This window comes from Acipenser ruthenus, chromosome 35, assembly GCF_902713425.1.
Source record: "Acipenser ruthenus chromosome 35, fAciRut3.2 maternal haplotype, whole genome shotgun sequence".
Lineage (NCBI taxonomy): Eukaryota > Metazoa > Chordata > Actinopteri > Acipenseriformes > Acipenseridae > Acipenser > Acipenser ruthenus.
This window is the reverse complement of record NC_081223.1, coordinates 8440800-8465215: the sequence shown is the minus strand read 5'-3', so window position 1 is coordinate 8465215 and position 24416 is coordinate 8440800. Positions and strand designations below refer to the sequence as shown.

General features: G+C 41.7%; 3 protein-coding genes across 4 annotated transcripts; 1 reads left to right on the top strand and 2 right to left on the bottom strand.

The window, feature by feature from the left end:
- Window positions 1–1806: 1806 nt before the first annotated feature.
- On the bottom strand, window positions 1807–8750 carry LOC131705167 (zona pellucida sperm-binding protein 4-like). The gene is made up of 6 exons (XM_059007414.1): window positions 8642–8750; window positions 8348–8517; window positions 7610–7662; window positions 7407–7534; window positions 7146–7329; window positions 1807–1810 (listed from the first exon to the last, which is right to left on the bottom strand). The coding sequence occupies exons 1-6, from the start codon at window positions 8694–8696 to the stop codon at window positions 1807–1809; spliced, it is 594 nt and encodes a 197-aa protein (XP_058863397.1). The 5' UTR covers window positions 8697–8750.
- Window positions 8751–8837: 87 nt separating this feature from the next.
- On the bottom strand, window positions 8838–12651 carry LOC131705099 (uncharacterized). Of its 2 annotated transcripts, none has more exons than XM_059007311.1 (13): window positions 12530–12651; window positions 12388–12449; window positions 12207–12296; window positions 11640–11767; window positions 11416–11562; window positions 11223–11303; window positions 10395–10565; window positions 10194–10290; window positions 9880–10100; window positions 9653–9804; window positions 9351–9559; window positions 9118–9235; window positions 8838–9033 (listed from the first exon to the last, which is right to left on the bottom strand). In XM_059007311.1, exons 1-10 carry the CDS (start codon window positions 12553–12555, stop codon window positions 9724–9726), a joined length of 1104 nt encoding a protein of 367 aa, XP_058863294.1. In that variant the 5' UTR covers window positions 12556–12651; the 3' UTR covers window positions 8838–9033; window positions 9118–9235; window positions 9351–9559; window positions 9653–9723. The 2 variants fall into 2 exon arrangements, with proteins under 2 accessions (XP_058863294.1, XP_058863295.1); XM_059007312.1 differs by having other exon boundaries at window positions 12388–12446.
- A 4935-nt stretch (window positions 12652–17586) lies between these two features.
- LOC117395243 (reticulon-4 receptor-like 2) lies at window positions 17587–23926 on the top strand. The gene is made up of 4 exons (XM_059007413.1): window positions 17587–17803; window positions 21389–21615; window positions 22095–22352; window positions 23082–23926. Exons 1-4 carry the CDS (start codon window positions 17587–17589, stop codon window positions 23910–23912), a joined length of 1533 nt encoding a protein of 510 aa, XP_058863396.1. The 3' UTR covers window positions 23913–23926.
- The last annotated feature ends 490 nt before the right edge of the window (window positions 23927–24416 follow it).

The window sequence follows — 24416 nt, the reverse complement described above, 5'->3', positions numbered from 1 at the left end:
CTTCTGTTTCAATAGGTGTCATATTATGATATTTATAATGCACATTTTTATTGCCTGCGTGCAGTACCTTACACTTTTCTGTATTAAATGTCAGTTGCCATGTGTTTGCCCAGTTCTGAATGCTGTCTAGATCATTTTGAATGACCTTTGCTGCTGCAACAGTGTTTGCCACTTCTCCTATTTTTGTGTTGTTGTAAATAACAAGCTTGCTTACTATACCAGAATCTAAATCCTTAGTGTAGATTACGAATAGCAGAGGACCTAATACTGATCCCTGTGGTACACCACTGGTTACCTCGCTCCATTTTGAGTTTTCTCCTCTAATCTGTTTTCTACATGTTAACCACTCCCTAATCCATGTGCATGCATTTCCTTGAATCCCACCTGCATTCAATTTGAGAATTAATCTTTTAGCAGGACTTTGTCAAAAGCTTTCTGAAAATCTAAATAAACCATGCCATATGCTTTGCAATTATCCATTGTCGATGTTGCATCCTCAAAAAAAGTCAAGCAGGTTAGTTAGACACGATCTCCCTTTCCTAAAACCATGCTGACTGTCTCCCAGGATACTTTTACCATATAGGTAATTTTCCATTTTGGATCTTATTACAGTTTCCATAAGTTTACATATAATAGAAGTCAGGCTTATTGGTCTGTAGTTACCTGGCTCGGTTTTGTCTCCCTTTTTGTGGATCGGTATTACGTTTGCAATTTTCCAGTCTGTCGGTACAACCCCTGTGTCAAGAGACTGTTGCATGATCTCGGTTAGCAGTTTGTAAATAACTTCTTTCATTTCTTTGAGTACTATTGGGAGGATCTCATCCGGCCCAGGGGATTTGTTTATTTTAAGAGCTCTTAGTCCCTTTAACACTTCTGCCTCTGTTATGCTAAAGTTATTTAAAACTGGATAGGAACAGGTTGACATGTGGGGCATGTTGTCCGTATCCTCCTTTGTAAAAACTTATGAAAGTAATCATTTAATATATTTGCTATTTTTAATTTTTTCATCTATGATTTTGCCATTTGTATCTCTTAGACATTTAACCTCCTCTTTGAATGTTCTCTTGCTGTTATAATATCGGAAAAACATTTTGGAATTGGTTTTAGCCCCCTTAGCAATGTTCATTTATATCTATCTCTCTTGGCCTTTCTAACTTCCTTTTTGACTTGTGTTTGCAGTTCCAAATAGGAGGAGTGGCAAACACTGTTGCAGCAGCAGAGGACATTCAAAGTGATCTAGACAGCATTCAGAACTGGGCAGACACATTTCAAATGACATTTAATAGAGAAAAGTGTAAGGTACTGCACACAGGCAATACATTTCTCCCCCCTTCCTTTCTATATTGGTTAATTGTGGTCTCTATTTTCTTTTTTTAACATCACTGAGTCCCTTGTCCCTGTGCAACCACAATGTAGAAACATATAGAGAATGTATGGGAATGGTCAATAAACATCACTGCTGTTTCTCTTAAAGCGTGTTTATTTATTTCTAATACTGGACCCTGTCGTAATACTGTATTACATTATGAATATGAATACAGCTGAATTATTCATTGTAGATAATACTTAGAATACCAAATACATATTTAGCATTAAAAAGCAATACATGTGATTTATTTAACAGTCGTTCATTATTTTGTGTATCAGCCGCCACACAAAGCTGAGCGCAGTGCGGTAGACTGTAATGATGCAGTCAGTCTGCCCGGACTGCACCTGAACCATTTTAAAAACACGAAGCCCCTAATAAGCTAATTTGTAAAAATTAGGAAAGAATTGCACAGATATAACGAAGTTAAATTTGAACTCCTAGCTGGAGCAACGAGAGAGGGCGAGAGGGCGGGGCAGAGAAGGCGGGGGAGACGCTGCTAGGCAACCGGCTCGTGAACATTCCACTCAGCTGAGCAGAGACCGTTAGGATTTAAAAATGCGAACGTTCCGAGCGGCGTTAGGCGCTTCGTTAAATTAACACACCGTTGCTGGCATTTTAATTTTGAAGAAAACAATATTTTAACTCAAATAACACTGTATTAAAAAAAATACTTTACTAGAAGTTCCAGACCGTTTTCCAACAAATAAAAGGTGATATGTATTTATAATAAGTATATTTGTTATGATATTAAGACTAAAGAAATGTGCTACAGTTTGGTGTATAATTTATTTATTTATTTATTAAATGTTGTAGTATTTATTTTTTTCATATTGTATTGTTTTCACAAAATAACATCCATACATTATCAGTTCATCTGCTAGAGTAATCAAATCACAAATATTACTCGTCAGTAATTCATACTAGAAGTTCAAATGTAAGGCTGGATTAAAGTTTAACCAAATAAATAAGTAAATACATTAATAACGACATGAAACAAAAATACGTTTTGGTAGCTCATACGTAGGCCTATTTAAATTACAAAATGCGACCTGTTTTAGAAATTGATTTATATACTACCTGCCATTTAAATCTAAATTATATTTAAAACTGTTTGAGCGGCAGACTAGCATAGATGATTTCTAAAATCCATTAATATGTTAAAGTATAACACCACATTAGCACTCCGAGAAATATAGAAATTGATCATTTGTAAAGAATTAGCTCTGACATTATAATCAGAATTGTGGATGCATGGATTTTTGATTAAAATACACCCACATGTATTTTTGTTTCATGTCGTAATTTATTTATTAATTTCATTGTAACCCCTTGCTGGTGTCACGGCTTGTCTCTGTATCAATTCACTGATATTTGAGGTTTTGTTTAGTACACACTAGCAGGTGATCTGATGATCTTATTGATGTTATTTTGTGAAAACAATAACACGTTAATACTGTGCTACAAAAAATGACTCGACGTGTTGTAACTTGTTGTGCGGGTGATGTCACGGGTTGTCATGGCAGCGCCGATCATCACGGGAGTGGTTATCAGTGGTTGTCAGAGAAACGCTGGAGTTCCGCTGGCTTCCGAGGAATCCAACCCGAATATCTAAAACATTTGATTTTAAACCGTTTTGTATAATATTTTCTTTTTCGGGGCTTCGCTAATAGCTTCTTGTTTAGTCTTTGTAGATATTGGACTGGATCATTGTTTCAACGTGCATGTCTGGGTTTTGTCCAGTAGATGGCGCTGCTGCTGCTGTTGTGATGTTTTGTTTAGCAGACTGCAGTTCACGTACCGTGTTACAAACGGGACGGCGCTGCACAGAGCGGTACAAACTGTGCAATTAAAATCTCCGGTAGTACTACAGACGGTCCGCCGATAGTCATCTCTGATTAACCCAACATGAATATAAATACGAACTCAGTGTGTTTCAAAGAGCACTCAGAGTGACGGCGCCGGAGAGTCAGGCAGGTAGCAGGTTTAATAATATGAATGTGCCTGTGTCTGATCGAGTCTCGCATCAAACTCTCCGTCCTCTGTATAATATAAACACATTACACCCCCCGTACTACACACGGGGTTTCCAGTGTAGTGAATTCAGTTCCAATAACTCACACACTCAAACATGAAGAGAACAACATGTTGTTAAGTAGCACTTTTTTGTGATGCTAAAACAAGGTATATATATAAGGAGTGTTGATAATTTCACCCTAAACTTGCATATTGAAAGTAGCATGTCAAAGCAAGAAGGAATCTAATAAGTAGATTATGCCTGTGTAATCACAACTCAGAGGCAGCCAGACCTACGGCATCACACATGGGACTACAGAAACTGGTACGGGATTCTGGGAATTGTAGTTTGTTTGCAGTTTTACCGTTTTGTGGCTGAACGATGGAGGCTGCATTAGCCACTGTATTCGATTTTTTTTTTATCTAACGGGAGTAATACAAACTACACTAAGCAAAAATGTAAGAGATATATTAATGTTTTATATTTTGCATGTATTTGGATTAATACTTAATATACTTAGTTTTTTTGAACACGATCACCCACAGAACTGTATAATAAAGTTTGTTTCTAGAATTCTGTTCTTTGCATGTGTGTGTTTTATAATATGTATACCTGTCAGCACTGAGCTTTCAAAATAAGGGAGACTGCATGGGGCAGGACTCTGAAACAGGCCTTCACAGGCAGAGTTACCATATGACTTCATGCACACTAGAACACACTGGGATAGTTTAGGCTCTTCAACTCACACGCCAAAAGATTGTGGGAAGTGTAGTCCTGCTGTGAACAGTGACCAAGAGGTGTAGAATGTACCACAATGCATTGCAATTGGAAAAGCCTGAATTGTCCCAATGAACAAGGAGACACATGGTAACCAGAATGCATGCCTGCCACAGGCTTCCCATGGGCCCTAAAGTATGACCAATACAGACAGGAAGGAACTGCACTGCTGGAAATAGTGATTTTAGAACCTGAAATGTTAGCAAAAATAATTGCTTTTGCAAAAACGTATGTAGGAGCTGAACTGGAATTTTGATTATTAAAAAAAGGAATTGTCACGGATAGCAGAGTTGGGTGGAGGTGTAAAAATAATCAAGTCCAGGCAATGGTATGATATGACACAAGTTGTTTTCTTTTCCTTTATTAGTGTCTGCAAACAGTGGTAATCAGGACAACAAACAAAAGAAAATGTCCAAACAAAAGAGAAACGCTAACTGAAATGTGGAGAGACAAAACAAACAACAAAGTAAAATTATCCAGACTGTGGGTGGCTGTCCTTGCCTTTCTGGTGTCCACCCTCCTGGTTGGCTGTCTCTCTTTTGAATTAGTTTGTTTATGTCTGTCAAAAAAGTCAGTGAGCATTTGTTTGGTTTTATCCCTCAGTACCTCTCCCACACTCCTTTGTGCTTTCAGATACCACCCTCGACTACTACAACATGGCCCCTTTTTATGTGCCGCGGAACGCCCCCTAATCAGCAGAACACCAATCAGCAATTGGCATTTTAATCTCCTCCCAATTCTGGGACATTACAGGACATTCCGTGTTGTTGCCCTCAACAAAGATGGTGACCGTCCTTTCGGGACTTCCGCCCCAAAGGTATAACTGCCACGTCACACCATCTCTGTTGGGGCCTTCTAGGCTGGCTCACAGCCCGCTGGCGGCTGGGAGGATGGCTTACAGCACAGGATCACTTTATCTCGTCACAGGAATGTATTCTTATTTTAGTTTATTTAGGTATGTGTAATTATTATGGTTTATGGATTGGTATGTGCTCCTTTTCTATGCACTGCACCCTCAAGTGGTAGTTTTCTTTATAGCTAATGAACTATAGAACTCAGTGTGGAAAGTAAACACTAAAGAACACAGATGACACAGTGAGGAGGAGCAGCAGCAAATACAGTTCAACTGAAGACAATTGGTTTCTACTTTTGAAAGGAGTTCCTGGTATGGAACATATTGCTGTATTGGAAGGATTTTCCACTAGTTTTATTATTGGATATAAGTTAATAAAAGCTTACTGTATTCTGAAGATTGGGAAGTTTACACACCTGGAATTATTCTAGAAGTTAAGAGCTGGGAGTGATGTGAAGCACAGTGACTGTATGATGAGTCGTAATGTAGAGGATACCTAGCCTACAAAAACCAACAAGTGGGAAAATCATTTATGAAGCCACCACAATGTAAATTTAAAAAAGACAAGAGAATCCGTCAGGGAGAAGGGCCCAACCTAAGGGAAAGTGGACAAGCCTGGCTTTGGTGGACAGCTTTTAACTTTACACCAGCTTTTGTTTTCAAATGAACCCCCCCCTCCATTACTATTTCTACACACAAGGCTTCAAAATAATTAACAGTTAAACATATATTCTTAAATCAGTGAAGCATGGCTCTAGTTTGTTTCTTGTTGAAGCCTGGTTCATGACACTAAATTGTATACTGAAATAGAATTTATGTATGAAAATTGTTACCTAATACATATTTAATAAAAGGGACAAATGAAGGGGGGTTTCTTCCTTAAATTTTATCATGCTAAATATCTGAAGGTATAGTAATTGCCCTGTTACTGTTCAATATAAAAATAGGGTTACAGCTCAATGGAGGAGGAAAGTCTTTGCCCCCAGGTTCACACAGTGAATTAGTGAAGGGTCCTTGAGTAACACACCATATTGAGAATGGCCTGATCAGGGAAAATCAAAGCATTTGATACAGCAAGGAGGAGGAAATCCCATTGACATGGCCATTCTGACATCAAGTGTAGAATTAGTCAAGCACAAAAAAAATAAGCTTTTACAAGCAAGATTTTTTATTTATCAATACACAATTTTTGGCAGTTTCCAGAAAGATACAACTCCAGCTATGAAGATAACCACTGAACACACACCCATTGCAGCTCCCAGAAGGGACCACACATTGAATTGGGCTGCAAGAGAAGAAAGAAATAATTAGAGGAATGAAGGAGTTATACTTTACTTGAACTGCAATTGTGTTCACATCATGCATATTACCACTTCTAGGCATAAAGTGAAGGGATCCATCTCTCTTCAGCTCAATTGGGCCAGAAGACACAAACACCTTTACTGCACCACCATCCATCCCTTCAGCACTGCGACCTACAGGAGGAATTAGGAGGAGTCCATCAAAACAAATGGACAAAAGCATGCAAAATGTCCCCTCCTCTCAAACAGAGCTCTTACCAAGCCTCTGTTTCCCTGGAATGCACCGTCTGCTACAGAGGCTGTCTGATGGCCGGGTTGAATCACATATCACAACACCGTAGTGGAAGTAAATCTGAAAGACAGCACACCTTGTCAAGCAAAACTAGCATCAATAGATCAGGCAGTACCATCATCCAATGAGGATTACTGAATTGAAAAAAACAAATATATTGCATCATAAGTGTTTCTTGCAAAAGTGCAGTTACATGTTTTCATTCCAACTCAAAGATTTGAGAACAGCGACTATTTACTGCTTGCAAAGCAATCCAAACCATGCATTGTGGTACAAGATCCCCATCCCAACACTCCACTTTACCTGTCCTTTCAGTGCATCCTGGCCGCTTGTGAAGGAAAACATTTTCACTTCAAACCTCTTCAGATGGGAAGGGAACAGCACTCTTGCATTGCTGGAGACTGGGTGAAAGATGGTCAAGTACTCATCTGCAGAGTTCTCACAACTAGAAAGAGAAAGTAGGTCAGGAGCACATCAGCCACAACTCCATTTCCTAGGTTTTGTAGCAGCAATATCATATTCCAGCATCTTACCTGTCCACAACAACATCCCACTTTGGAGAGCTATTCCTGTCAGCAGAATAGGTTGCCCAGCAGTTCTCCAAAAACAATTCAGCCTGTGGATCCCTGCTGTACAGGAGCTCTACCTCAAAATACAAGGGTCTTCGCAAGTACTTCACAACAGGGTAATCCCGAGCGCCATAGAAGTCATTGTAGGTTGAATCTGCAGAGATGCAAGGGAGAATTTTATAGGTGGAAACACACTAGAGCATCTATATTATTTCAATTGCCCAGTCCTACCCAATGCAAGCCGCATGTTGACTGCAAGGTCCCCCAAGCCAGGCTGGACTACAGGTGCAGGATTATTCTGGTACAAGAACTGTACTACCTTGGTGTCATTGACCAGATAGTGACAGGCAACTCTCAACCTGGAAAGAGGAGATGGGGTTAAGAGAGTTTCAGGCTCAACCACAAAGGATACTCACTTTGATTGCAATCCTTACCGGTAAGATGTGAACAGCACTTCATTCTCATAAGTCAGGAGGTTGTTGTCAAACTGGAAGAGAATCACAAAAGGCTCAGGTTGCAATGAACTTGTAGATTTAGTATGGAGCTGCATACCAAGTTGCAGACTAGCTAATATGGTACTCGGGATCATCCCCAGCTGTGTACTAACTTTGTACCAATTTCACAATTTAAAAATAAAAAGCATTGATTATGAACACTTTTGGGACCTTATGTTTGTTACAGTTAGTATGATACCACAAGTCTGTCTACAGAAACTGCTAGACTAATTTGGTATTGTTTTAGTAACCTCTAGGAGGGCAACAGCAGTTATTTTGGATTTGATGCAAATATACATTTGAATACACAGCTGGCGACTCTTGAGCTGCAATTGGTATCAACTCTTGTACTAGTTTAGTCCCATCCTACGTACTAACCACTGGATCTTCCCCAGTTAGTACGCTCCTTCCAGTTCACTGCCATTGACCCAAAAAGGTCTATAGGCAGCACATGCAATGCCATAAACCAAGAGTCATGTGTCGCAGCACCTTTGTCAACTGGACAAGCAGTTCAATACAAAAGGTGGCATCCTTCAGATGTACACAATTCATGCAAGTAATTCAGCTGATGGAAACACCAGTCACCATGGCTCCCCAGATTGATCCATGGGTGTTGTGGCCAACTTGTCAATATGTTGAACCTCCTCAAAATATGGTTTTAAATGTGTCAATACTAACCCTTCTAGTGGTGCCACAGGAGTTGACATTGAAGTAGAAAACTGCATTGATAGCATCAGACTGAAGAGGCCGGCAACTCGGATCCCTTAGAGTTAGTTGACTTGGAGACAAGCTGGGGACAGATTCCACTTTCACAGCAAGAGCTGCCATAGTTCCATTGGTGAAGCAATCTGAAACACAGCATTTGGATCCAGGTTAAGGAAACAGATTATAGCTTCAATACCACTTCATGCATCCTTTGGCCAATCTCAAAAACAGCTATTCTAAAGAATGCTTGGTCTGCAGGAGAGTTACCAATCATCTTTGTAGGGAAACTGCAGGACAGGGAGAAGTCAGCCACCACAACCATGGTCCCAATATCCTTCAAGGTCAAGTCAAGTCTGCTTCTGATGCCTGAAGAACTGATCACCTACAGAGACAATACATCAGGTCAGTAATGTGTTGAACCCAAGACAACTAAAAACACATTAAAGCTCCATCACTTACTTCATATGTGGCATCAACTGAATTGTATGGCACAGTCATCCAGAAATTGGTAGCATTGGCATTATACTTGTACAGGGCAAGCAGACTTCCACCAAGTTCTCTTGAGCCCACAAAAGGAACCCAGTTGCGACCCATGTTACCATATGTTACCATGGTATAGAATGCAGCACCATCACAGTAGCCAGTTACTATAGGTAGAACTGCAAGAGGAAGAGCAGTTGTCAGGGCAATGGACTGGATTGGTCAGAAAAGGGTAATTGTAGACCAAACAGTCAGGCACTTACTGATGTCTTTGAGAATGGCTTCGACTACAGCAGGATGAGTAAAGGGTGTATTCTCTGGCACTATATTCAGCAAGTAGGTCAGGGGCAGAATGTAGGTTCTGGTATCTGGAGGAGTTACCTGAAAGAAACATGGGTTTGTAGGATTAAACCCAAAGTCAGACAGCAAGCAACACATCCACAGGAAGCAAGTGTTTTCAAAGGGCAATTGGATGGTTGAACAGGTGGGATGTTACCTTTTGCTTCACATTGGGGTCCTCAAATGGCACCTGGAGAGTGTAGGTCTTGGATCCATTGGGAAAGACATGCTCCTGGACATTGTAACCTTTTAGGTTGGCTTCTGGCACAGTTAACGTCTCTGATCCAACTATAATTTTGACCAGCTCCACATCAGGCAGGAATGTCCCCAGGGTCACATTGAACACTCTGGCTTTAGGAACAGTGTCTGAAATTAAAGCATGCAGTTAAATGAAGGCTATGAAGTGGAGCACTGCAACAAATCCCTTTGATTTACTGCATGTGGACAAGTTCTACATACCGTTTGTGACAACTGGAGGCCGAGGCATGAAAGGAGTGGTTATTGGATGAAGTACTGTGTACTTGGTCTTCTCAGGCCCATCTTGCCAGGTATGCTCCAGCAATTGGTTCAATAGAGTAAGAGATCACATAGGTGTTGTCCAATACATGGCTCTGAAAGCACAGAAGCATCTTAGGAAGCAAGCTTTAAAATGAGAAGGATTTAGAAGTTGTTGAACTTCTACATACCTTGTAATATCCACCATCAGCTCCCACAGGAATTTTTACAGTGATTAGCTGGGGACCGACATCCAGTTTATAATCTCTATTATGAATCGTTGCAGGGTCAAGCTTGCGACCATCAACTCCCATTTGAACATCAAGGGAAGTAATTTGTGGTGTCGGAACAAGAGGAGGTAGAACACGGGAAACATTCCATGTAATCATCTGTTCTGTGAAGGCTGTTCCATCTGACAGAAAGTAACATAGACTTGGTATAGAAAATTCATACTTAAAACATAGAACAGTTCTTGAGCACCATTACCCTCAATAAGCTTACTCACCAGTAGGACATGTAACTGCAGTGTCCACCATCATGACCATCCATCTTTGCTTATAAAAGGTGGTTGACCTTAGCACAGCCATTGGTACAGTTTGGATCTGTTAGAGGGAAGGGGGAATTTTACTAAAACAAAAGCAAGACTTTTCTACCTTCATAGTCTGGATATACTGTACTAGAGAACAATGAAGCCTAGACTACTTACCACCTGAGGCTGGCTTTCTGTGGAGTTGTATGCAGCTCTAACCAGAATTCGACTTGGTGTAGTGTTTATGCCATAGCCATTTGTCATGGCCTGAGCAACAGTCATGGTTGTCTTTCTATTTGCTGGGAGATGGAACACAATTTTCCAGATGCTGTTGTCAGCAGCAGTTGCCTAGCAAAGAGAAAACCCCATTAGAATAGGGAGTTTGAACACAAAGCATCCCCAGTCTAAAGGATTTGTCACAGCAGATGGCTTGTTTAATAAAACATGAACTAAAACTGAAGGGTGAAATTTTGACAATGTATCACTGAAACCGTTATATGATCAAACGTCTCTAAAGGAACAGAGTAAATCCTCAAATACAACTGCGTACGAAAGAGCCTACGTGAAAGCATGTGGTCTGGATCGGATACAGGCAGAGTTTGTAGCCATTCATTTGTACTGGACCTTAATATCCGTGTACCAATCTTTAGGACAATACTTAATTGCTCCTATACAACAGACTTCAAAAAGGTATATCATGAAGGGTTTGTAACCCTGCACATATGAAGCCACTACCTAAGTGGTTGAAATACAAAGCTTACACACTGACAAGAAAGTGTTAACTTCACCACAATCATGTTTTACCACAACAAATCACAGAATATGTATACAAAGCCAATGCCTTAAATGTTACACAATTCCAATATGACCACCCTCTTGGGAGACAGGTTAAAGTTAAGGGGGCCGTTAGATTTTGCTTCAACTAGATGAGACAGTAGATTAGACCTCAATTAGGCAAGACCAAGGGGATGTGAATGAAGCAAATGCAAAGTCACATGATTCTACCTCAGGGTATGCAAGGGACCAATCAGGATCATCTTGAACAAAGTTTGGCTCAATAAGTGGCACACCTCTTCTCACAGAAACCTAAAGAGAATTCACATTAGTCATGACAATCACTTCTGTAATGACAATTAAAATACCCACACAACACAACAAGTTATACTGAACAGCATTATCACATCCTGATAGCCCTTACCTCCATGTAGTTTCTTTCACACAGAATCTCCCTCTCCACCCATGGAGAATAGCGGCATGTCATGCTCTGAACATAGGAGGAAGCTGAAGTCATAGCACTGTTTGAGAAGACACTGATTTGTACTGTCAGTTTATAGGTCTCATCATTCTGGAAACAAAGGCTAAAGTTAGTCCCAGCATGTCACCATTAGAAACAAGTTTACAAGAAATAAAATGATGACTCACTGTGTTCTGAGCAAAGCAGCTCAGCACAGAAGCAAGGAACTTGGCATTTCCAAAGAAGTCAACAGTTAAGCTATATCCACACTGTGCAGCCAGTCTTGGAGAGAGGGACACAAGCGCCCCCTTATTGTCTATGGAAAGAAATTAAGTTGGCCTTTTAAGAAACTGTACACATGATCAAACAACGTAGAGATATAACAACGTGAACACCCCCACCGCCCCGTCCCATCTACTTTTTGCAATTTTTTTAAAAACTATTTATATTTGTAGAGTTATACGCCCATTCGGAACAATAGGTTTAGAGTAAATTATTTCTAATTCTGCACACTTGCAGTCAACAAATCTGACTAAGGTTGTAGCAGCACAGGTCTATTTAGTGTGATCAGCAACATGCTTTTAAAGCCAACGCAAGAGTTTCATACCCTGTATTTGAAAAAAAAAAAACGAAGCCTGGTTGATGCCATACAGCGCAGGAGTGCTCTGTACTTAATTCAGGTTATTAAATTACGAGTCAACACGCTTCAAAAACATACATCAAAAGCTTTCCATTCAAGAAAATTGATCACTCACCAATCACAATGATACGAAAATACTTTCCAACAAAAGACTTATCCAACATCATCATCATAACGCTCCCTTGACATTCTGTCCTCACCGAGCCTGCAGAAGACAACGATACATGAAAAACACACAACCGGCAAATAAACAGGAAGCTGAAAGAACAGCTCTGCAGAAGCGACCGTTATCGTACCTAGAGGGGGGTTCTGCGTCCAAACTTCAGTGACTAACACTGCTAACAGCAATGTTATTCTGCTTTGGAAAAAAAAACACGCAAGTGAGAAACACACAATAAAATGAACGTTTCTAAAAGTAGAGAAAAGATCAACAATTACCCAAATCTAAGACAACACGGCATCATTAAATCCAAGGCAGCCCCAACCGTGAACTTCTTTCACCGTTATAAAGAAACAATAATAAAAACAAACCCGTCAGTAGTTAAGTTTGGTGTTCCTTAGAGCCCAATGGGTTTATAAAGAGGTTCAGGTGCTAATGGGAGCTAATTAGCTGCAATTGATGCGCGCACCTCTTTCATATTAGTCCTCTAATTTTCAATCAGTACGTTAATTAAAATAAATAATAATAATAATAATAATAATAATAATAATAATAATAATAATAATAATAATAACCCATTCAGAAGATTGTACTTTGAATTTAAGTTTGGCAGAAGTACGTGCGGAACAAACTGGACTGTCACCGACAAGGACTGTCTGATTAAAGGCTCAGCTATGGAGGCATGTAGTAAACAAACCCCAATGAATAATAAAAAGCAGGCCGCGCAAATGAAGAAACACATTTATATCATGCAGGAATCCAGGCAGATGTGTTGCCTGCGCCAGATTGAGGGGACGAGAATGACAGCTCGAGTTCTGATGTTAACATTCACAAGTCAATTACCCATTTTTACAATTTCCCCAGACTGATAGGTAGGCTAAGCATATATTAAAGTAGACAATTTATTTGAGGCCACTTGATTTAAGAAACAGTGCAAAGCATCTCTTTAGCATGTCAGATTTGCCATGACAGGGGCAGTCCCGGGGAATAGAATGACCAAGTGGCAAATGGAAAGCACAGCGCTTAACCTGAAATGCAACGCGCAGTATTGATTTAGAACAGAATCAACACAAATCGGATGGCGTGTTGGAAATTTGAATTGTAATCAATTTATTTAAGATTTGAAGTTCCCATTTCAATTATTGAGCTTAATTACATTCATTATTTTATGTATAATTAATTCAATTAGTGTGTTGAACATTTTCAATTTGATATATTATCTTCGAATGTTGAGTTTTGTCTATTTGACAGCTGTTACTTCAATTCAAATGTTGAACTTTGTCGTTGATGTTTGACGCTCCGGCTTTTGCAGTTCACATTTTTGTTACATTCCACCTCTCATAGGTTTGAACACAAACGGGTTTATTTGTGAAATTGTCAGATTGTTTCTTGTGTATCCAGCGATCATCTGAACTAACTGGTTCAGTAGTCTGCTCCCGTGAATAGACAGCACATGCCTGAGGGGGTGTGTTCTGTACAGCTGTGCATTTGAGTAAAGTTTGTCGCGGAGTTTTAAACGTTCCCATGGCAACTGAGTCAACAAAACCAACATCATCACGCTTTGAGACGCAAGCTAAGGGCTAAGAAGTAAATGGTAAAAAGTGAAAGCAGTGTAAGTCAGTGGAATTTTTTGATTGTTTGATTTTATCAAATGTTCACGATAATCATGTATGTTCTGTAAATGCGGAATGCAATTAGTTGATATGTAAAAGCATGAATAAATGAATGGTGTCTATTCCTAACGCATCGGTAAAGTTCAGTATAGTGCCGCTTTTGTAGCAGCAAGCAGGCTTGTTCCGTCGTCTTGATATCACTATGTAACACAATTTTTGTTCCTGGGTAGTAGGTGTTATTTCCTAATTGCTTATGCCTCAAAAGTATAGAAAATGGCTACTATTCCCCACAAACTTTGCTTTTGTTACCAGGACAGTGATATTTTGAAATTTACCTTTTTCCAATGAGAAAACGGACGAATTTGTGTCTTTTGGTTCACATAAAGTCAGAATAAAACAACATATGAATCCAAATTAACATGTATTTATACTAAAGTAATACAAAAATGACTACAAAAGATTTAGAAGTGAGTAGTTTTTCGAGATTTAAGATTATACTGTAAATCACTTTCACGAATCAGCCCCCAAATGTAGTCTCCCATCATGTTCTCGTTATACTGTCCTTGGTAGCGGCGTTCAAAGTCCATTATATCCTGGTGGAAGCGCTCACCTTGCTCCTCCGAGTACGCTCCCATGTTCTCCTTGAATTTATCAAGATGAGCATCAAGGATATGGACTTTGAGGGACATCCTTCAGCCCATTGTGCCGTAGTTCTTCACCAGAGTCTCAACCAGCTCCACATAGTTTTCGGCCTTGTGATTGCCCAGGAAGCCCCGAACCACTGCGGCAAAGCTGTTCCAAGCCGATTTCTCCTTACTAATGAGCTTCTTGGGGAATTCAATGCACTCCAGGATCTTCTTTATCTGTGGTACGACGAAGACACCGGCTTTGAACTTTGCCTCAGACAGCTTAGGGAAGAAGTCTTGAAGGTACCTGAAAGACCCTTCTCTTTACTTCTAAAGACGGCTGCTCTCTCTCTCCGGAGGAGTGGGTACGGGGAGCTCATGGCAGTGTGGCACCGGGGCGATGGATGAAGGAAGGTCCGGATACGTGATAGCAGGTGCATTCTTGCCAGTCCGACATTTGGAAGGGTCCATCATGCAGAAGTAGCAGTTGCTTGAGTGGTCAGTGGGTTCCCGCCAAATTCTTGGGATAGCGAACTTCATGGCTCTCTTTTCCCCTCTGTACCATCCTACAAAAATACATTTATTTCACCCATGACTAATGTGTAAGAGATTCTCGCAACATTTTTCATATATGATATATTTATTCAATAACATTGAAAATTGTAAAACATTTTAAAATTAAAAACTTTTACAATTTTAAAAATTTTAACAAATTTTATAACATAAAATTCCGAGCAATAATTGTCCATCTTACCTTCCAGAGTTTTTTTTGCAGTGCTCGCAGGTGAAATGAGGTGCCCAGGGTTTGTCTTGATCCCCGACAGGCATGCCAAAATATGCCTTGTAGGCCTCACACATCTTAGCAGATGCTTCCACGGAGTACTTTTTCACTCTTGTCTTGATAAATTTGCCGCAGACATAGCAAAATGCGTCTGCCGGATGCTTGCAGCCTCTTGATGCCATCTCAGAAAAATGCAGATATGTATCCACTTAGGCAGCTGGAACTAAACTGAACTGGTGGGCTTAAGGCCCCTGTATTTATACTACTATTTATATTACTGGAAAGTTCTAGAAAGTTCTAGAAGTTACTCCAAGTTTACTCAGCACTGAATCTATCTGGAATGTTCTGGAAAATAGGTAAATTTCAAAATATCACTGTCCTGGTCACAAAAGCAAAGTTTGTGGGGAATAATAGCCATTTTCTATACTTTTGAGGCATAAGCAATTAGAAAATAACACTTACTACCCAGGAACCAAAAAAAAAAAAAATTATAATAATAATAATTGTTACACGGTGATATCTGCCTCCGGTGGCTTCTTTGAGGATTGCGAACAAATTGTGACTGAAAAAAGATCAAGAATGTACCAATCTGGCGCGAAGAAACGTAAAAAGAAAAAAACTGAGGAAGAAAAACAACATGAGAAAGGTATTGTATTATTTGATTTAGCTCCGTTTTTATTGCTGTAGCTTGCTTGCATGCTGGCTGTGCCCAGGCGCGTAGTCACAGTGTACACATTGAGGCAGCCGAGGCCCTCGGTAAAAATCGACTCAATTCTTAATTGTGAAGACCAAAATAATAATAAAAAATGTACCCACTTTCTTTTTTAAGAGTGTAAAATTGATATATATATATATATATATATATATATATATATATATATATATATATATATATATATATATATAAATGTTATTTTTTATTTCTTCACATTACTATAATCTCGGGCTGTGTATTTGCATCTATAGCGACCCGGCCTGTGCGCCAGGCAGCACCGGGACCTCTGCGACCGGTTTCTCCCGCCTGAAGTACTGTACTACTTCCTATCGTCGATTTATACAGACAAAAGAATATTAAAGTTGAGTGAGAAACTGTGTGCTAAACTCTTTCAAAGCAGGAGTCACAGTGTCAGCACCAGTCCCAGCAGTATCAGCACCAGTCTTACCGGTCAGCAGCAGTTACCAGTCCCAGCAGTGTAAGGCAACTTAAGTAGCAGTGAACCAAATGCAAGTCAATAAAGGTATGAACCCATCTACTTATTAATAGTGATGTTATATTCTTGTCCTTTTAAAATCACATATTTCTGACAGTGTGAATATGGTCATTGTAGGTTGCTGTGGTTTTGCTGGGAGACAATTAGTTTTGATCTTTGAAATAATATGGGTCATCAAATTTTAACATTAAAATCATCATCCAAGAGACTTAATATTGCTTTGCAGTTTACACGAACAGTCTCCAGGCTTTGAAAGATGATAACTTTTACCTTTGTAACATGAACAGGATCTGCAAGAGGTTTGTTCAACTGTTTTTTTTTTTGGGGGGGGGTTCAAACCAAATCCTGCTTAGGGCCCCCAAAAGGCGAGAAACAGTCCTGTCTATTACCAGTAAAACAAACACACACACACACACACACACACACACACACACACACACACACACACACACACACAGAGGCAGCAGTTGTACAGTGTTATACAAGGAAAATAACAATATATACTCATGACACATTAAGTGTTGAGATGACGATATCACATTATTTTTACATTAGTAGCCTATTATTTATTTTACAGTTGTCACACACAGCCTACATAAAATAATAATAATAATAATAATACACATTTCAAGAATCACAAATGTATACAAATTCTGCCACCCTTTTACACAGTTGGGTTTTTACTGGAACAATCTAGGAGGTAAAGTACTTGCTAGCTGTCTGTCTGTCCATCCATCTAGTGCAGGAGTTGTTAACCCATGGTCCTAAAGAGAGCCTCAATCCTGCAGCGGCTCCCCTATAACTTTCCTGCCGTATCGGAGCGCCTGTCAGTCTGCGAGTGAACGGCGGTGTGAGCCGTGTCTTAGAGCGCAGAACCTTCAAAGTAAAAAAAAAATAAGATCCGTATTAATTTGGAATAGCATTAAAAATTGACGAGACGTCTTCTTTTCATCCTTTCTTCATTCATCCCTTCCTCTTTTCTTTTGATATTTAGCGGAGAAATTGAACTTTTTATAGACCTCCTCGGAGTCTCCTCCCCCTCCCTCGCTTCTGAGCTCCGTCAGCGGGCACAGTGCCGGGTTTTGTCCCCCGCCTTTACGCACAATGCCCCGGCTTGGCCCGTGTGGGTTTCCCGTCGCAGCCCCCCAAGTGCTTCGTAGGCAGTGGCCCTCTATAATAGGCGCAGTCGAGCCGAAAGAGATCACCAGACTCCAGCGGAGAGATAGCAGCAGCAGCGCCGCACACGAATACACCCGGCACAGAGTAGAAATGGGGACTCGGTCGAATTTACGAAGCGGTTCCCGTACTCGAAATGTCAAAGGTAAGTAAAAATAAATACTGATTCTTATAGCAGTATGGATTTACATTGACAATGACGTGTTTGATTTATTTATTTATTGTCATTTATTTTAAGTCTTTGTTAAGTTTAACACGCAGTGAGGAGCAACTAATAACATAAATGTAAATAATAATATCACAATTGTAAGTCACCCTGGATACGGGTGTCTGCTAAGAAATAAAATATCAGAGTCTGCTAAACAGTAGAATGTATGCTGTGCCATAGGAGTCTCATTGGGGCAGCAGTGTAGAGTAGTGGTTAGGGCTCTGGACTCTGGACCGGAGGGTCGTTGGTTCAATCCTAGGTGGGGACACTGCTGCTGTACCCTTGAGCAAGGTGCTTTACCTAGATTGCTCCATTAAAAACCCAGCTGTATAAATGGGTAATTGTATGTAAAAATAATGTGATATCTTGTAACAATTGTAAGCCGCCCTGGATAAGGGCGTCTGCTAAGAAATAAATAATAATAATAATAATTGAAACTGCTGTGTCATAGGATTCTCATTGAAACTGCTGTGCCATAGGAGTCTCATTGAAACTGCTGTGCCATAGGGAGTCTTATTGAAACTGCTGTGCCATAGGAGTCTCATTGAAACTGCTGTGAAATAGGGAGTCTCATTAAAACTGTTGTGCAATAGGGAGTCTTATTGAAACTGGCATAGTCTTTTTTAACTGAAGTTTATGGCATAGGGCTTCATCAGCAGGTTACAAGCTGACAAGCTAATTATTAAGTTGTATACCCTGTGTGTGTGTGTGTGGTCATGTCTCAGTGAGTGTGTGTGTGTTTCCCTGTGTGTATGTGTGTTCATGTCTCTCTGTGTGTCAGTGTGCGTATTTCTCTGTGCATGTGTCACTGTGTGCGTGTTTCAGAATGTGCACCTGTGTCTCTGCGTGTCTATGATGTAAACCAATCATTCTGGTTTTCAAACAGCTTGCAGGGCAATAGTGAATCACTCAAATTGTGAATGAATGTGTAAATAAATAAATTAAACAAACTAATGAGAGAGTGGGAGGGAGAGGGAGGGAGGAAAAGGAAGTGAGAGAAAGAACAGCAAGAGGGAAAGCGAGAACGAGTGACTCGTTTGGAAGTGTAAAGGGATGAACTAATGAATGAATCAACAAATTACTCCCTGGAATTCTGGAGACTGAAAGATAGATAGAAGTTTATAACCGTTTGTCTGAGGGATGCTGTGACAGGAAATGTGGAGTAGTGGTTAGGGCTCTGGACTCTTGACCGGAGGGTTGTGGGTTCAATCCCCAGTGGGGGACACTGCTGTTGTACCCTTGGGCAGATACTTTACCTAGATTGCTCCAGTAAAAACCCAACTGTATAAATGGGTAATTGTATGTAAAAATAATGTGATATCTGTATAATGTGAAATATCGTATAATGTGATATCTTGTAAGAATTGTAAGTCGCCCTGGATAAGGGCGTCTGCTAAGAAATAAATAATAATAATAAAATGACCGAGGTTGAGACTCAGAGACAGTTTAAATGTTCAAAAATAAAGTTTTTAATAAACAAAAATACAAAATAAACCGGCACAAGGGCCAAACAAAAAGGTTAAACATAAAATAAACACAAAACAAAAAAAGCAAAACTTACAAAAATAAAGGTTTCCAGGCTGGGCTTTGCCTTCACTGGATTCAAAAACAAACAAACAGAAACCCAGCACACACAAAACACTCTTGTTTCTTCTCCTTCTAGAACACTCCCCCTAGCCAGGGCCTCTCCCCTAGCTTTTATCCCCTGTGGCTGGAGCCCAATTAATAAATAATTGCTGATTATTCAATTAGGGCTCCAGCCACATTCTCACATGTTTTCCTGGCACGGAGGAATTTAACCCCCTCCCTGCCAGTCCCAACCACGTTCTTAAAGACGGGGCAGTCCCCCGTCACAAATGCCTTTTCAAGCAGTCACCCCCTCAAATGTTAACATCAAAGCATATCAAAGTTTAATTTCTTTTTTTTTTTGGAATCGTCAATTATTTTTACCCCGTGATTTCTCCCCAATTTGGAATGCCCAATTGTTTTTAAGACAGCCCCTGTCTCACTGCTTCTACAACCCCCCCCCCCCCACCTCCACACCTCCCCTCCTCCCCCCCCCCCACCCCCGCATTGACTCTTTCTCGGCTGGGAGAGGCTGGAGAAAGACAAGCGCACTCAAGCTTTAGTCCTCTGAAACAACACCGTACTTCAAACTGTCAAGTCAAGCTGTCCACTTTCTTCTTTCTTTGTTTTTTTTTTCTTTCTTTCACACTGCAAGCCCAGTGTAACACAGCCGGCTCACAGGCAGGCAGGCAGGCAGGCAGGCGGCCACCCACAGGAGTCACTGGTGTGCGGTGAGACCGTGATTACCCAGCTGACTTGAGCCCCCCTGCCTGGGTGGCATTCTGCTAATTGTGCACTGTCCCCTGGGAGCCCCTTGGAAATCCTCTAGGAATCCCCTAGGTACCTCCTAGGAGCTCCTGGCCACAGCTGGCGGTGGCATAGGCCCGGATTCGAAACAGTGCATTCTGCACTCCAGGGTGTGCCTTTACAGGATGCACCACTCGGGAGTCCCCTATTATTGTTAAAGATAATAAAATATTATAATCAGATTTGTAGGTCAACAGATCCACCATAAATAAAGCGGCTTCTTGTTCCTGATGAAGTCATTTCCACCGTGCTGCTGATGTGCTGCTGTGTGAGAGTGCTAATCTGGAGTGAAATGTGTTCAGGCTTTCACACACACACATTGAGAGAGACACACACATTGAGAGACACACATACGCACACTGGAGCACACACACATTGCAAGAGAAACACACTGAGACACACACACACACTGAGAGAGAAACACACTGAGACACACACACACATTGATAGAGACACACACTGAGACACACACATTGAGAGAGAGACACACACACACACATTGAGAGAGACACACACTGAGACACACACACACAGAGAAACACACCGAGACACACACTCACACACACACATTGGGAGAGACACACACACACATTGAGATAGACACACACTGAGACACACACACACATTGAGAGACACACACACACATTGAGAGAGACACACACTGAGACACACACACACACACACACACATATACACACACATTGAGATAGAAACACACCGAGACACAGACACACATTGAGAGACATACACACACACACACACACACACACACACACACTCATTGACAGTGTTCTTCTCCATTCATTGTCTTCCCTGAATTATAGAAGGCGTTCCTGTTTTTCCGAGTATTCGGGTTCCTCTATAAATGTCACCAAAGTTTCCGAGCCTCTCTCTGAGTGACTGTTCGCCCAGTCAGTTCTGTTATGTGCTGAGAATATTATATCATTGGGTCAATCGGGGTCAGGGGTCACTCTTAGAGAGATCTATGACAGACAACTGAATAAATGTTCATTGAGACATGACTTCAAATCTGTCTGTATATTGGTTTATCTGCCTTTCTGTCTTGTCTGTCATTCTGTTTATCTATCAGTCTATCTCTCTCCCCTCCCTTCTGCTCTCTCACACTCTCTCCTCTCTCTCCCCACGCAGGCTTGGTGTCTGTCTGGCTGTTGCTCTGGCTGGCAGTCTGCTCCCCTAGCCCTGCCTATTCCTGCCCCAGGCTGTGTGTCTGTTACCCCTCCCCGATGATGGTCAGCTGCCAGTCTCAGAACTTCTCGGCGGTGCCGGCCGGCATTCCCTATGACAGCCAGAGAGTATTCCTCCAAAACAACCGCATCACAGAGCTGCAGGCAGAGTCCTTCGGCTTCCAGACACAGGTACCGTCTTGCCCTGTTCACACTTCACATTTATGGGTAACCCCCTTTTCTCCCCCAATTTATAAATTGTTTTTAAGACTATGTCTGCCTCACCACTGCTGCTGCTGCTGCGATCTCCCCCGCAGTGACTCCTTCTCGGCTGGGAGAGGCTGGAGATAGACAAACGCACTCAAGCTTTTGTCCTCCGAAACAACAACGTGCAAGCCCACACAATAATCTAAATGTAATTCAATTACATACTTATTTTGTTCATATATGTAGTCTTTTACAGAGTTTTTTAAACATACATATATAATTACAGGAAGGTAGGATGTTGGAGACAAATAGAAAATGTATGGGGGGGTCCATCTTTTAAGAGACACTATTTGACTGTCCCTTGAGTGCAGGTCTCTTAATACATGTTTGACTGTAACTTGAAATTGAGCTTGAAAATGATCTTCCTCTCTCTCCCCCACCTCTCTCTCTCTCCCTCTCATCAGGTCCTGTGGCTCTACTCCAACAACATCAGCTCCATCAAACCCGATTCTTTCAGCGACATGCGAGATCTGGAGGAGCTGGACCTGGGGGATAACCCCTCCCTGCGCACCCTCCATCCTGACTCCTTCCGGGGGCTGGACAAGCTGCAGAGCCTGCACATATACCACTGCCAGCTGGGGACCCTGCCCGGAAACATCTTCAAAAAACTCTACAGCCTGCAGTTCCTTTACCTGCAGGACAACCTGCTGCAACACATCCAGGTGAGAGAGAGAGAGAGAGAGAGAGAGAGAGAGAGAGAGAGAGAGAGAGAGAGAGAGAGAGAGAGAGAGAGAGAGAGAGAGAGAGAGAGAGAGAGAGAGAGAGACCTCCTATCTAATACAGTGCACCTCCAACCCTGCTCCTGGAGCCCCCCCCACCCCCCACCCCCATCCTATCTAATACAGTGCATCTCCAACCCTGCTCTGGAGCCCCCCCCCATCCCCCCCCATCCTATCTAATACAGTGTGTCTCCAACCCTGCTCCCGGAGAGCCCCCTCTATCCTATCTAATACAGTGTGTCTCAATCCTGCTCCTGGAGAGCCCCCTCTATCCTATCTAATAGAGTGTGTCTCAACCCTGCTCCTGGAGAGCCCCCTCTATCCTATCTAATACAGTGTGTCTCAATCCTGCTCCTGGAGAGCCCCCTCTATCCTATCTAATACAGTGTGTCTCAACCCTGCTCCTGGAGAGCCCCCCTCTATCCTATCTAATACAGTGTGTCTCAATCCTGCTCCTGGAGAGCCCCCTATATCCTATCTAATACAGTCTGTCTCAACCCTGCTCCTGGGGGGGAAGGGGTGACAGGAGGCAGATACATACAGGAGAGCTATAACACAAATAATTTTAATTATATAATTTAACATACAACTTTTTGGTAGTACTGAATTTTCATGTGCCAAATATCAATCTCTGTCCCGCCCCTTCCCCCTCCCTCTCTCTCCCCCTCTCAGGACAATCTCTTCTCAGACCTGGTGAATCTCACTCACCTCTTCCTCCACGGCAACCAAATCCGAGTCCTGTCTGAAAATGTCTTCAGAGGGCTGGTCAACCTGGACAGGCTCCTCCTCCACGAGAACCGAGTGCGACAGGTCAACCGCAAAGCCTTCAGGGACCTGGGTCACCTCACCACCCTCTTCCTCTTCAACAACGCCCTAACAGACCTCCCTGCTTCGGCCCTCTCTCATCTCTCATCCCTGCAGTTCCTCAGACTCAACGGAAACCCCTGGAGCTGCTCCTGCCAGGCCCGCCTTCTCTGGGAATGGTTCCGTCAGGTCCGGATCTCCAGCTCCGTGCTCCTCTGCGCCGGTCCCGAGGAGAGGAAAGGTCTAGATTTGAGGTTCTTGAGAGAAATCGATTTCGCTCCCTGCCCCATGATGCCTTACTATCCGAGAGCCCGCGTCACTTACACCTTCAGCACCAGAACGAGATGGTGGTTCCCCAAATCGGGCAAGGCAAGCGGGGGGAATTCGGACAAATCTAAAGGCTTGGATGGAAAGAAAGGACAACAGCAAGACAACAGTTACATCAGTCCAGATAAAAGTCAAACCAAAAGTTACGAAGCTGAGTCCACATTGACGAAAGTTAAAGAGCAAGACTACTGGGAGAAATATGAAAACGAAGACTCCACTATTCGTTGTTACAAGTTGGATTGTTTGAAAGAAGCAAACGGGAAGTCCAGAGGCGTTTGTCCAGACGCGTCCCTCTTTCTCCTCTCTCTCTCCCTCACTCTCACCCTCTCCCTCTCTCTCACCCTTCACTTTCTTTTTCCTGAAACCATGTGAAGAGCATTTGTGAATTTCCCCTTAAAGTCTATATTGAAAAGATATTACGATTCAATTACTGCTCTGCAGTGTTGAGTTTCCTATAGACCAGCTCTGCTCTGAAACTGCTGTGCGATAATGAGTCTTATTAAAACTGCTGTGCGATAATGAGTCTTATTAAAACTGCTGTGCGATAATGAGTCTTATTGAAACTGCTGTGCAATAGGGAGTCTCATTGAAACTGCTGTGTGATAGGGAGTCTTATTGAAACTGCTGTGCGATAGGGAGTCTAATTGAAACTGCTGTGCGATAGGGAGTCTTATTGAAACTGCTGTGCGATAGGGAGTCTCATTGAAACTGCTGTGCAATAGGGAGTCTCATTAAAACAGCTGTGCAAAAGGGAGTCTTATTAAAACTGCTCTGTAATAGGGAGCCTTATTGAAACTGCTGTGCGATAGGGAGTATCATTGAAACTGCTGTGCGATAGGGAGTCTTATTGAAACTGCTGTGCGATAGGGAGTCTTA